We start from the raw sequence: 15452 nt of genomic DNA, 5'->3' as shown, positions 1-15452 counted from the left end.
AATGAAGGTCAGGAAATATATGAGTTATACACAATAATACTAGACATAATTCGTAATTTTACTCTGTAGTTTCAGAAAATTGAAATTCATTGTTTAAATATATAATGTTCTCTGATGTGTATTTTTTGTGCGTGTATCTTATAACACATGTTACCTTAAGAAAAATATAATATATTTCTGTTTTGATTTTAGCTACCACCTGAGGAGCAAATTGTAAGTAGAATAAACTCTATTAAGATACATTTTTGATATTAGGAAAGAGTCCTCTTAATCTATTTCTGTTGTGACCCACTCACCTACAGAAGTCACGTAGTATAGAACAATTTTTAGAATTTTTACTGTTAGGTGGAGACTTCTGGTCTCTTCTAACTTAATGAGCGTAGAGAAATAAACTAATCTCTGGTTTTTCCACCTGTATGAAAAATATTTAAAATATATCACTTTTCTTCGAATGTGATTTTTTTTACCACAATACTTATGAACTTCATTCCAGAAAATTGTTTAAAATATATAAAGCTCTCAACTGGCATTCGTTGAATACTATGAGAAAAGTGTTTAAAATTATTACGAACTCTATTAGCTCTATGTCTCATACGGGAAGACATATCATAGAGTTCCTCTTAATAGTTCATCCTGTTGTAGAGCTATTGATACAGTTTATGAATTAAGTTATTTAACAGATGATCTTTATGACATTTTGTACACTCTCACGTTCAATGCTCATGAATGACTGTCGCGATATTGTAGAAATGTTTAATCTCAACAAAGATAGGTACCTATCAAATATTTTATGCCCGTTTATTCCAGGAATTTTTAATTACTATAATCACTAAAAATTTTCGACTGTATGTTGGAAAGTATTTGCATACCATATTAATTGCAGATCAAGTTTCAATACATATAAAGTGGTATAATATCTTTTAAAGTCATTTACAAATGACTCCCTTGCGCTATGCTTATATAGAATTTAGCTAGTTTTTGTGTCTGCGTAAACCAGTTACTGACTTCGAAACATTAAATTATCCTCAAAATAATATTTGTATTCACCTAGAATTAAGTAATAATATTTCTAATAATTATCATAATAATATAAATAATAATAATTTTAAATTGTATAATAATACACGTTTTGTCGCACAACTTTCAAATATTAGGTAATAGCTGATATTTTGATAAGAATATATTTTTTTTCTTTCAGATACCAGTGCAGTATTTGAATGAGTTCCATGTAAGTTTGCATTCTGATTTGTCGTAATAAATTAATTAATAATTTGTAATGACTAGGAATTTATTATTATTATATATTTATTTCATATAACGGGGTCATCTGCTGTCAATTATACATAACGTCCTGCCCTATGCGATCAATTGTATAAACATACAAATTAAATGCTACTCGATTGTGAAACGATTACATATAAATTTACGTGTAATTCTATGATTTTCGTCTAAATTAAGACGGTGACAATAATACTGAACTTGATTGGGTCAACTAACTCATTTACCTCACTGCTTACATTTTCACACTGACAGCAAAGCATATTAAGAATATTTCTAGTCATTAACACATGGAGAATCAGAAGTCATGAATATGCATTCTGCTATAAAATCGTAATGCTATTAATTTTGTAATTCTATCCAGAATGAAAACAAAACCAATAATTGCATCAAATGACTGGGTAACGAAAACATACAATAGTTGTTAGAACTATAATCATATTTTATTTTCTTCTAATATATTATATTTCATTTTATAAAATGTCAATCAATAATTAAGACTGATCGGAATTGAAATGAAATCTTTCAGTTATATTTCCCACGTTTATGCCGGCTAGACTAAAGGAGACGGTGATGATGAGAAATGATAGAAATGGTGTAATTAAAAAAGCGGAGGAAACGGAAAATCCCGCAAATCCCAAGCGCATGTGTTTATTCACCACAAAGCTCAATTGACGTGAGAAAGGTTCGACCCAAAAACCCTACGCACCAGAGGTGAATCCTACCACTGAACAACGGCGGCCTTAAGTTAAGAATTGAGACATGTAACCTTCTATGTAGAATATGTCTTTGTCAGGACTAGCATTTTAACTCATAAATTGAAATAAAATTTTGCGCAGCATATTCTTTGAATTGAATTTTAGTTGTAATGCTTGTTTTATATCAAGAGTCTTAAAATTGAGTATAGCTAATTGATACCTTTTTAATATTTGTAAGAGCCATATTTCTTATGTTTTGTTTTGCTATACAATGGGAGAGCGGTCTGTGTAAATCACTGTTGTTCATACTGTACGTAACTCTGAAGACTTTATCAATTTACGACAATCACAAATAATACTTTTAATTTAATAAGACTAATCTTTCTTGAATTAATCATCGTTCTTGAATTATGCACTCAAATAGTTAGTTATCTCACAAATTGTGTTTGACATGTAATGTGTCAAATTTAAAACATGAAAACTTTGATTTCTTATATGTTGGCGTAAATTTTATTTACAGCGTCTAGTATTTGTTTCATTTCTTCATTCGATTTTCAACACATATTCTAAATATTTAGATATACCCTTGGTACTTCAGCAGAAACAAATTATTTCGATTTTGGAACTAATGTATTGAAAAGAAAGTTAGATGTCACAAAAAAAAAGAATTCGATATATATATATATATATATATATATATATATTTGATTTATAAATCTACATTTTAAACAAGACATTTCTACAGTCAATACTAAAAATAATAATATATATTCAAGCATTCAAAATCAACCATGCCCGGATTCTAAATGCGTATACTATATATATATATATATATATATATATATATATTCATCAAAACAAAACAAAATATAATTTACGACTTGAGACAATGGAAAGGTTTAAAAATGTTCTCTCTAAATACAAAGATGAACAATTTAAATAACACATTTTCGTTTTACGCAATATTTATTAAAACAATTCATGAGATATTTAAAATTGTTAGGTTTGATTATTGTAAGACAGTTTAGCGATTAGTCTGTTAAAATATTTTTGTTGTAACAAAAGCAACTTCTCAAAATATATTTTACCACTTTCCCGGTGGTAAATATACTTCATAATATTCCATTTCTTAAAGATGTGTGATATTTAGAGAAATAACAGAAACAGAAAATTTTCTTGTACATGAAATTTACTACTAAAGAATAAAAAGTCTGAAATAAATAAGAACGTACAATTCTCTAACCCTGTATATGGGTATTAATTTTCTAACAACTCTTCTATATCACGGAAATAGTACTGTATTATAGTTCTCAGAGATCTAACTTTCAAGGAAAGCTTAAAAAATAGTTCTTTTTTTTCAGGTTTTATTGACTAAAATTTTTGATAGCTGCTATGGTGATAATGGTCTGGTAAGTGCAACGTGTTATTAGCTTATTTACTTATTGCATATATAAAAGATGCTTTAATCTATATTCCTTCACTAATCCAGTTTATTTGAGTCTAGATCTTAAACTTAACGCTTTCTATAAAGGGAATGTGTAGTTTTGTTTCAAAAATAGAATTGTGTTATATAATTTTCCTTGATAATTATCAAACGTCTTTATACGTGTTAAAATATCAGTGAATATTAAATTTCAGTGAAATCATCGGAGACAATGATCGCAGAGGTAAACAAATATCGACAAATTTCTCAACAATGAACTATCATTTATAAATAAATGTTACTTCAAATTTTGTAATATACTTTACGTTGAATGTATATTTTTAAAATACTCGCATGCAGCAAATAATAAATAGTAAATATATAGGAGGTCATGAAAGGTTTTCAGAAAATAGGTTAGGAATATTACACAATATCTTCTATGTGAATAAATTACAAATGGACTCAATTCTAAACATAAACTTGTAATATAATGTACGTATGTTTAACCATCATAATCGTCAAAGAAAAAGACAAAAGCGAAACTTTCCTCGAAATAACTATAATGAGAGGGACACGTTATCAGGTATTACTCTGAGACACCTAAAATCAATGATAGCAATCCAATATAAAGTTAGGTTTTTTAAAGGACACTACCTCAGTATTACATATTTGAAATTAATATGTCAATCCAAATCTTAAAATACAACATTTATCGTTCAGCGTTAAAAACTCATATTTTTACCATATCACAAATGTTAAAAATTTGGAAACTTCTACGATACTTAGAGCACAACTGACATGAACCATCCTTGAAATTTGTAACGTGCTATTGTTATAAAACTGACGCTCGTTCGTGGTGCACTAATTATTTCAATACAGCACAAAAGAAAAAAATATATACGCACTCTTTTAATAATAATAATATTAAGAATATTCCTCGCCATGGAAACTTGTTCCATCAATACAGGGCAAGTATAAATTTAAGCGAAATTAGATCTTTCAAAATAATACGTGGATTACGTTCACTTTTCGAATAAATTTAATAACGTTTTCAAATATAAACCAAATCATATAGGAAAATTCTCTCAATACAACATTCAACAAGAGTTGTAAAATAGCCCTTTCTAACAAGAAACTCGTATAATTCACACAGAACTATTAATGTCTTTATATGCTTTTATAGTTCATATAACTTAGTTGTTTTTTAACATTAAATGTTTCGGCATCTTCGAGACATTAGGATTAATTCAAAATAATAAACTCACCTTACTTTACACTGAGATGAACGAAATGTGTGCACTCCGATAGACCACTGACTGTAATGCCGGTAATCTGAATGCACACCTCTTATTAATACTGAATATATAAATTTTCTGGCTGTAGCACTACGAAATATATTCTTTTTAAAGAGAATATAAATTCAATTCAACTTAAACTCCAAAACTCACTTCCATTTATGTCCAAATTCCAATACTGCTTTCTCTCGTTAAACTACTGATCGAACTTTTGTAACGGTAAACACTTTCCATTCTTCCAGATTTGAACTCCCACTTCGGCTATTTCAGGGCCATTCAGGGCCAACCTGCTAGAACAGCTAGTTCGCAATTCCACCAGATATAGCGCTCCAATTTCGAATATTCGGTTCCACAACTATCACTTCCTATTGAAATTATTTGACAGAGGAAAAAAAATATGTGTAACGTCAATACGGTACAAATTTTAAAGAATTTTAGTGCTACTTTAAAAAAAAAACTCGTGATATGACGTAGTTTAGATAAATAAAAACGGAGTTATAAGAAGTAAAATTCGAATTTCTTGAAAAAAATTGAATTTCGTAAGCATTCTGAGACAGTTGCTTAGATGACTTGCAATTGACGTGCAAACTACTTTGCAATTTACAGCACTTTGATATTTCATACAGTGAGGATATTAGAAACGTTCTCTCGCAGCTCTGCTGAAAATGGCGTTTATAGAGAACATGTTGAAAGTTATTGATTTATAGCTTTACAGAAAGATTTTCAAATGGTGTATTATACAAGTGTTCCTCATTTTCTAATACAAATAGTGTTGCAAACCTCTAAATCGCGTGACATGGTTTTCAATGCTATCATATATTCGATCTGCAATCTACTGGCAATCTCCGTTATGCTATGTGTGTGATACACACTTCTAAACTTTGGATGTTTGTAATACTATAACATCCTTAGAGTGCAACACTGAATAGTACATGTTGAATTTTAAGTTTTATTGGGTATGTTGATTTGAAATATGAAGTGCAAATTTCGTAGTGCAATTTAAGAGGAATAACATATATCTTAAGACATTGTTGACAAGAATATTTACTAATTATTCCTGTCAAATAGTTCCAACTATTTTTCTTCTTACATTTGCTTTGTGGAGTTTTTGCTTTCCTCATTTTATTTCTCTGTTATCACGGTTAAGCATTGTATTCATCTTTACAATTACACTACAATAATTAGTTCATCAATTACATTTTGCAGCAGGTACACATTTCTCAATTCTCGGACCATAACTGCGTTGCAAGACCCGAGGAGATTTTTCACTAGGATGGGTCTGTTCCTTAACCGCATACTGTACTGGCCGGATATTAGGGGAGATTTTTGTCCAAGATGTGTCATAAGTGTGATTTGTGTACTCCATTCTCGTAGAAAACAAATAGTGTAATTTAAGTAAATGTCTGCACTTTAACGAAATATAATGATGGCTTTGTATCAACGTAATATATGTGTTGGACGACTACAAATCAAACGGAAGCAAACAAGATAGAAAGAATGGATTTATAGGCCACTAATGATGGAAAGTAGAAAGAAGAAATAAAGGGAGATGACGGGAGGTGTAAAAACGGTACACTGTCTTGTAGAATACCAGAAAGGTCTGGGACAAATTTGGGTGATGCATATGCCATAAAAATGTCATCCATGTGATCAGTAAGATAATGATCTTGCAGAGACAGAAACTTCTTTTTAAGATTAGATCTTTTGAATATCGTGAAGAAGTACATGGATGTCAATTTTATCGAAAGATTTGTTAAAGAAATCTGAGTATGTTACATCCAGTTGAGGAGTAATTGTAATATAGTTTGTAGCATGCGTAACCAATTATGACTGATTTTTAAGGCAAGATATCTGTTGGAGGACCATCTGCTGCCTGTGCAGAACATATTGTTTTATTTACCATAAATGCTGATTGATAATAAGTGAATAAAGCTGTGTTGAAATTTGTATTTAAACTGCACTAAATTTTAAGTATCTTCACCACTTTTACAAATAAACATAAAACTAACTTATCTCTTTGAAAGTGTCACAAAATAGATTTACCACAACACTGGCGTATTAGCATGAATATTATAGTTTAATGTATCTTGAAATATATATTAAACACTGCTGTTTAAAAAGTAAAAAGAAGCACACGGAAGGCACTACATCAGGTAGTTCATGTTCGACTTGACCAACAACACTGCCATCTAACTGACAAACATAAATTCTGCTATGACGTAAGCAAAAACAAAAGAAGATAATAATGCAATAAAACTGAAATATACAAACATTAAATGATTATCAAACATACTCCCCCCACTGGAATACAAAGTATACAACCGAGCATGAATTATAAAAGAAAATTAACTGTTCACAGTGTCTTCATTCGGAAGAGAAATTAACTTTGATAATGACCTCTTATAAAACGCAGTCTTTGTACGAACTAATACTACACGCACTAATCCATTCTTGCCTGGAAATACTTCTTCAACAATTCCTAACTTCCAAAAAAATTGGAGGTAAGTTGTCTTATTTCAACAGGATGAGCGTTCCAGGTTTAATATTGGGATGAACTGATGTCCATTTTTGACGCTGCTGTAAACTATGAAGATAATCTTGTGATCATTCCTTCCAAATATGCTGTTGGTACGTCTGGATTCGTTGCCAATGACTCAAGCGATTTTCAACAGCACTAATTAAATCTGGTTCAGGAAAAGATTAATAGGGCCACGAACTAAAAAACGGCCAGGAGTAAGATAACTGAAAGTCTCGTACGAATCTGGTGAAGCTATGAGAGGGCGATAATTAAGACAAGCTTCTATCTGACAGAGAAGCGTTAAGAATTATTCGTATGTTAACACGTCATTGCCAGCTACTCTTCGAAGATGGTACTTCGTAGATTTGACAGCACTCTCCCATACTCCACTAAATGAAGGACTGCACGGAGGCGAAAACTTGTATTCGAAATGTTCCTCTGCTGCAAGAGCCTGAATCCTGTCGCTGAATTCCTTTCCTTGAAATAGAAGGTATAATTATCTAAGCTCATTTCTCGCTCTCTGAAATGTAGTGGCATTGTCACTGGTGATTGTCAAGCATTTTTTCTTCTGGATGTGAATCGACGAAGAGCTGCTATGAAAGCCTCTGATGTGAGATCAGTAACTAATTCCAATGAATGGCTCTTGTAGACAAACATGAGAAAACTGCGACGTAGCATTTTCTTGAGTTCTTGCTTCTTGAAGAGTCCAATTTAATGTCGAAGGGCCAGCATAGTCAACGCCAATATGAGTAAATGCCTTACTTGGACGCACTCTTGTGGATGGTAATTGCCCCTATAATTGTTGTGCTACTGAGGCCTTAAAACGATAGCATGTGTTGCAATGATGTATTACGTGGTTTATAGTTTGTCAGATTTTAGGTATCCAGTATCTTTCTCGAATTGAAGACATAAGCAAATGAGTAGCAGCGTGCATTAATCTTTTATGCTCATGTTCAATTAAAAGACGAGTGAAATGGCTTTTGGGTTGTAAAATTATTTGATTCTTATTATTGAATTCAAGATCCCTATTTTCTAATCTACAACTTAATCGAACAATACTTTCCTTATCTAAAAAAGGATGCAATGTTCGCAACGAAGTCTGCTTAGAAACTTGTTTCTCACGTTGAAGATCCTTAGCATTTTGTGAAAAGTATGTCTGCTGTTTCATCCTAACACAGGTCTGTGTAACATCTTGAATATAAGACGCTAAGAGCGATCCACAGTGTTTGGTTTTGGGATTTCTTGCGTTATGAATAAATCTTTAACATAATGCTACGACTTTTAACAGTCGAGTGAGTTTCGAAAATCTTAAGCGAATTTCTTCAGTTTTATCTTGAGAGAGTAATGTATTAGTAAATGATTTTTGACATTATTCTGGAATATCTTCAAAATCCTGAGTGTCGTCTGGCAACGAAGAAGGCCAATGAGTAGTTTCTTGCTGCAACCAAACTGGTCCATGCCACCAAAGTTGATTCTGCTGAATGACTTTAGAGTCAATTACTCTTAAAATGAGATCTGCGGGATTATCTCGCAATAAAACATGTTTCCAATCGCTTACATGTGTTAGTTCCAGAATCTGTGATTCACAGTTTGCAACAAACGGTTTCCAACGATGGGCTGGCGATGCTAACCAAGCTAAAACAATTTGAGATTCTGTCCTCAGATGAATGCTAGATACTGTTAGTCTAAATGTTGCTAAAGTTTTGTTTATAAGTTTCGCAGGAAGAACAGTAGCACATAACTCTAATCTTGGTAAAGTAGTCCTTTTAATAGATGCAACCTTTGACTTTGAAGATAACAAATGACTGACAGAGTATCGGTTGGTATTAGTAGATCTAACATACATACAACAACCATAAGCCTTTCCTGAGGAATATGCAAAACTATGGATTTGAATTTCCTTAACGTTTCCTAGCACTAATACAAATCCTGAAATTTGCACATCACTGAGCAATGGCAGTTTGTTCCACTGATAAGTTAATTCCATGGGAAGAAGATCGTCCCATGCTATGTTTACTAACCATAATTGCTGAAGAAATAATTTATACTTAATAACTACTGGAGACAACCATCAGAAGGGTCAGATATTTTTGCAATGATACTAGCAACACTGCGTTTCGTAGAGATGAATTCTTATTTACATTAACTAAGTTAACATTAATGAAAAATGTGTTAATGGTGGGATTCCATGAAATTCCTAACGTCTTGATACCTTCCGTGTGAAAGTGAATAAGTCTCTGAGTTTCTTTTAACGTTTCAGAAATGGAGTTTAACACGGTCACGTCATTGGAGCACTATTTCCTCAAAACGAATCCTCCCCTTTGTAGTAAGCTTGTCAAGCCCCTATACATCTGAAGTATAGAAATAACGTTCTAGTGCTTCACAAGCACTGTGAAAATTAACTGCCTCATCTTGTGCTAACTGCCGCAAGCACCTTGTAGCAAGAAACGAACTTGAAGATAATCCATGCATTACTGTATCAAGATTGTAAACGAATATGAGATCATGATTATATTTACTCCATAAAATGGATTGAAGAGGTTGATCATTTGGGTGCATAGCTACGGCCCGATACATTTTAGCATTATCATCAACAAGAGCCTCTTGATGAGTATGAAATCGAAGTGTAATGGAAACCAAATCTACTTGTACTGTAGGACCTACAATTTGTATGCTTTTCAGTGATTCTCCACTTGTATAGGGACAAGATAAATCAAAAACAACACGTAATTTAGTTGTGTTTGAAACCTAAAATACACAATGATGAGGTATGAAATATCTAACTACACTGTCCTTAGCCACGTCACTTAATGTACCAATAGGATGCATATGGCCTAATTGTTCATACTCATCCATATCGGCTATGTAGTCTTGTTTCAGTTGAGGTTCATGATTCAATTTGCGTTCAAGTTGACGAAACCGTGTGAGAGCTATCTGTAATGAATCACCAAGCGTGGCCTTGTCTTTCTTTAACGGAAGACGAACTACATAAAATCCGCTTGAGTCACCAGTAGCGTTGTTCTTAAAATGCTGTTCACAAGCTACTTCTTCAGGGGACAATAACTTCGTATGTAATTCCTACAATTGCCAAAAACGCTGAAGTTGTTCGCTGAGATTGTCTTCGGATCTCATGAAGAACGTTAACGGTGAGTTACTGGCTTGTGTACTGGGAATTTTCTCTGCTATCACCCATCCTAGTTCAGTGTTTTGAAGTACTGGGTAGGAGCCAGGTCTAGTCCTTCTGTCTGGTTTTAGAATGTTAAAAAATACATCACACTCTAACAAAATATCTATTTTTCAAGGTGTATTAAAGCTTGTGTCTGCTAGATTAATGTCTGTAGGGATGCCCCATGTCTTACAATCAATCTTCTCCGTTGGCATCAAGTTCGTTATGTTTGGAAGAATCGAACACGTAACTTGAATGGTGAAGTCATTTATTGTTGACTTCATTTGTATGTTAACACAAAAGTTTGCTGCTGGTGTTGAGTTATTTACTCCTTGAATTGGCATGTGATGTTTGATTTTCTTCAAACGAAAAATGAAATGAAATCTTTGTGTCTTACGTCCCACGATTATGCCGGTTGAGCTAAATGAGACGGTGATGAAGAGTAATGAATGAAAATGTTGAATGAAGAAAGTGGGAGGAAACGGGAGAACCCCGAGGAAAACCACGCACACGGTGTTTGTCCACCACAAAGTTCACTTGGCGGAAGCTGGGATCGAACCACGCACCAGAGGTGAACGCTCTACCAGTGAGCCACCGCGGCCCCTTTTGTCAAACGATGACGCTGAACAAAATCTTCAGTAATAAAACTCGTTTGGGATGCTGCATCTAAAAGTGCCCGACAGTTGACTCAATTTCCCGCACTGTCCTTGACCTACACAATTGCCGTAGCAAATAAAGTCTGCGACGAACTCTGTTGGTTGACCGAACAATACGATGCTTGAGGTGTACCGTAACTATTGCTAGGGGATGAAATTCCGGTAGCTGGAGACACCATACCACTGCTGGTACTATTTGAATGCTGAGTGTGTACTGACGCTTCATCACCCGTCGATACAGTTATGTCTGTATGAAGCAAAGTATTATGTTTAGCATTGCAGTACTACAAGATCCAGACTTGCACTGAGATGAATTATCATTTTCACTACGCAAACAGTTAAAACAAATGTTTTCTTTACGCAAATATTTATACTTCTGATTTATTGGAGTACCTTTGAATAACTCACAAGTAAACAGAGGATGTTTTCTAGCTTTAAAAAAGTCACAATCAGTAGTACCGGTGGCTAAATAAGGTTTGAACACGGGTGAATGCTTGTCACTATGCTTTTTAACACTAACAAATAATTTGGTCTGTTTATTACTTTCACTTGGCAACGGTTTAACTTTCTCGAGCGCTTGAAGCCTATGTTGTAGAAAATTAAATAACTCACTAACAGTACTAAAATCTAAACCTTTGCACTGTAACTGAAATGCTCTTCTAGTTTCCTGATCAAGATTACCTAAGAAATGTTGTACTAATATTACGTCATTCAGATTAACATTTTCAACAAGTGCATTAAGCGCTGACACTGACATCAGAGCTGTATTCAAGAAATTACGCAATTTGTGAGAATTTTCTTTCGTTACTGAACGCATGTGAAGAATTTCATTAACATGAGATGCAGCTAATAACCTTTTATTATCATATCTTTCATGTAATTGTTCTCAAGCTATAGAGTAATTACCTTCAGTAATTGGTAAGCTTTGGATAAGGTTTAATGTTTCATTAGGAAATGAAGCACATAAGTATCGACATTTTTGAATAGCTGATATATCAGCATTACTGTGAATCAATGAAAAAAAAGGTGTCCCTAAATGATATCCATTTTGTGTAATCGCCGTAAAATACGGGAAAATCAATAGTCGGTAACTTTACACTGGATGTGATACGTGAATTACATTTCGGACCCTTAGATTAATGTATTATGTACATTAATGATAGCTTGCATGCGAGATTCTACATCGAAATAAGTTACTTCAATAGCTGCACGCGCATCTTCCTGTTCACTATCACCTGATAGTAACTCAATAAAATAATTTCTAATTTAGACCACACAGTTTGCAGCTGTTCTAGACGAGTGTTAATTGTTTCAATACTATGTTTTTGACTGTCACATTGATTGACAAACGAGCATATTCGTGTTAATTGACCTTTCCAAACTGCTCTTTGTTTTACAAGCTGAGAAAATTCAGCCGTGATGCCAACTACTTACAATTAAAATAAACAAAATAATAGAAGCAAATGAAACAAAATACACACACAGTAAATTTTAACTTGGAGTTGGCAAACCTGTTACTTTGCGATGACGAATGCAAACACGACATTCATGCATGATATCAAAGTATAAATTTTGAGCTTCTTGCTAGGCCCAAATCCATTCACTTCAACACGTTGTCCAGATGGACTTGAAACGCATAAATATTGTACATTGCACCCAAAGCACTTTAAAAAAGAAAAAATACGTATAAATCAAATCAGCTGATGCACGTACGGCTGAGTGGCAGGATTGTTGAAATGCAGAGCAGGAGGGTGAACAATAGCTGCTTTCTAACTCACACAACACAACTGCTGCGCTGGTCGAATGAAGGGGGAGGAAAAAACTGTTCCTTGTTCTCTTGCTTGCTTCACTCACACAATAGGAATATTTTTAGCTACTGCCTATTGCTGCGTAAATGTAGTAAGAATAAACTTTTTTATTTCCTTTTAGAATGCTGTGCAAGAGAATAACAATTCTACGAGTATTTTACTTGAAACCCTAATTGGGGACACAATACACTTCCACTACTAAGTTGCACTATGGGTAAGAGCTCACACCAACATGTCTCACTTGAGACTTAAATTGAGCTTATAACACAGTTTTTCTTTCACTAAATTGTCCAGGCCTGGTGGACCAATATGTTGGAGGACCATCTGCTGCTTGTACAGAAAATATTGCTTTATTTACCATAGATGCTGATTGTTAATAAGTGAATAAAGGTGTTGAAATTTGTATTTAAACTGCACTAAATTACAAGTATCTTCACCACTTCTACAAATACACATAAAATTAACTTCTGCCTTTGTAAGAGTCACAAAATAGATATACCACAACACTGGCGTATTAGCGTGAATATTATAGTTTAATGTATCTTGAAATGTATAGTAAACACTACTGTTTAATGAGTAAAAAGAAGCACACGGAGTTAATTACATTAAGTAGTTCATGTTCGACTTGTTCAACAACAGTGTCATTTATCTGACAAACATAAATTCTGCTATGACGTAAGCAAAACTCAAAGAAGATAATAATGCAATAAAAATGAAATATACAAATATTAAATGATTATCAAACAATATCGGTTGTAAGAAACCATGGTGTGCTACTTTCAAATAAGATATTGTGAACTAGTAAATTCTGCCATTCATGATGTTTTCGCAAATAATTGTCAATGAAGAAGGAAGAAAAATAGGTATATATAAGCATAGATCAGATTTCGTGTCAATTTTATAGATTGAAATAATGTTCAATTGTATCTTTAGTAGAGGTAAAAAATCTTTGGTAAAATATCTATTGAATTAAAAAAGTCAAAAATAATGAATATTGGGTCTGTATTGCGAAGAAAGGTTGAATAAATATTGTCTGGTCCAAGAGCCTGATAATCAAGTAAAGTTGACAAATGTCTCTTTTCTCTATGAAATAATGTGTTCACTTTACACTCGTATAAATTAAGCCTGAATTGTATGTGCCTCACATTGAAGTTACTGAAGTCCTTCTTAAACAACGCACTGCTCCCCAGATAATAACATATCTCAGTTTGTTTTATATTAATGCACAAAGTTTGTTATTTTGTATACGTAACATCGTTTCGCAAATTGTTCTCAATACGTTTTACCACATTCAAAAATAGGTACTTCATTCCTAGTGATAGTTGCCAGTTTTATGTATAACAAATATGACAAATTTCTTGCCTGTTTACGGGGAATGAATTTCACAAAATAAACTACTAAGACTTTACAACGTGGCGACTTGTTTTGCATTTATCAATGTAACTTTTTCTATTTCAGCAAAAGTTTTTGGAAGAATTGAGAAGACAGGAAACTCTACAAGACGTAGTAGTATGTATAATTCTTCTTCTATTTAAATTGTAGTTTTACTTAGTATTACAATTTTACGTAAGGAAAGCACATAATGTGTATTATTTTAGTATTTTTGTCAATAAAATATGTACATATAATTTTTAGGACGCCTGCAAAATTAAATTAGGATATGTTGAAAGCACCACAGGTCGTCACTGCACCAGTAGTCGTCGTTTATGGACTAAAATCCTTAAAGTAGGAAAACGCGCAAGAGATTATATGTTCAGACATACACCGTTAATTTCGTTACACATAATGTCACGTGACGTGTAACAATATAAACAGCAATGGAGTAATGCTTTGGGCAAAAGTACTGAAGTGTACAATCAAATTAAGTGCACGCGATTATTACTTGTGTAAAAGCGTAAGCAAATCAGATATGTGTTCGTTCACTTTTCAATTGCGAGACTATAGTTTTTATTAATCAGTGAGATTGAACCTTGGATTTAGGATCCTTAGAATAGGCTTTTATATTTATGAACTATTTTACGTGTTAATTTCTATGACGACTACTGAATCGCATACAACATACTTCTACCGGAGTTTGTCACAAATGACGACTACTGGATAGTATTTTGTATATTAAAGAATGCAATAGTCACCACAGTAATAAACGCTACCAACACAACTGTCGCCTGCTCTATTAAAATTCTATCCGCCTAATGAAGAGTCATTTTGACATGTGATTACTGTCATACTAAAGGCCTGACTACTGCAGGAAACATACGTTAGTCGAACTATAGCATGTCACTAATCACACGTCAAAATGACTCTGCGTAAGGCCCTATATCTTCGTCTCTCGCTAGTTACACCCAGAGTGCAAAATCCTGGGAAACTAGGAATTCTCCAGCTAAATATTTTTCAAAGAAAATTCCTCCCACTATAAACCTAGACCCGGTAGAAAAATATACCGAAATAATGTCACAAGTTTACAAAATAATACAGTAAATCATATATAATGATCGTGTATTTTATATCTAATTAATGGGCGGTATATTTATTAAATCAACACCCAGTCTTTCAATACTTTTTATTGCCATTATTTCACACCCTGGAAAAATCCCGATGGTAGCCTAGGGC

General features: G+C 33.2%; 1 protein-coding gene across 1 annotated transcript in view; it reads left to right on the top strand.

Moving 5' to 3' along the window:
- Window positions 1-15452, top strand: part of LOC145662484 (uncharacterized) — a 534791-nt gene that overhangs the window by 331098 nt on the left and 188241 nt on the right. The window contains exons 48-51 of the mRNA XM_081728093.1: window positions 193-213; window positions 1199-1228; window positions 3338-3385; window positions 14301-14351. Coding sequence (XP_081584219.1) covers window positions 193-213; window positions 1199-1228; window positions 3338-3385; window positions 14301-14351 — 150 coding nt within the window. The remainder of the gene's footprint in view (window positions 1-192; window positions 214-1198; window positions 1229-3337; window positions 3386-14300; window positions 14352-15452) is intronic.

This window comes from Thermobia domestica, chromosome 10, assembly GCF_964235325.1.
Source record: "Thermobia domestica chromosome 10, izTheDome1.hap1.1, whole genome shotgun sequence".
Taxonomy (NCBI): Eukaryota; Metazoa; Arthropoda; class Insecta; order Zygentoma; family Lepismatidae; genus Thermobia; species Thermobia domestica.
Note: the sequence above shows the minus strand (reverse complement) of the source record. Positions and strands in the feature narration are given on the sequence as shown.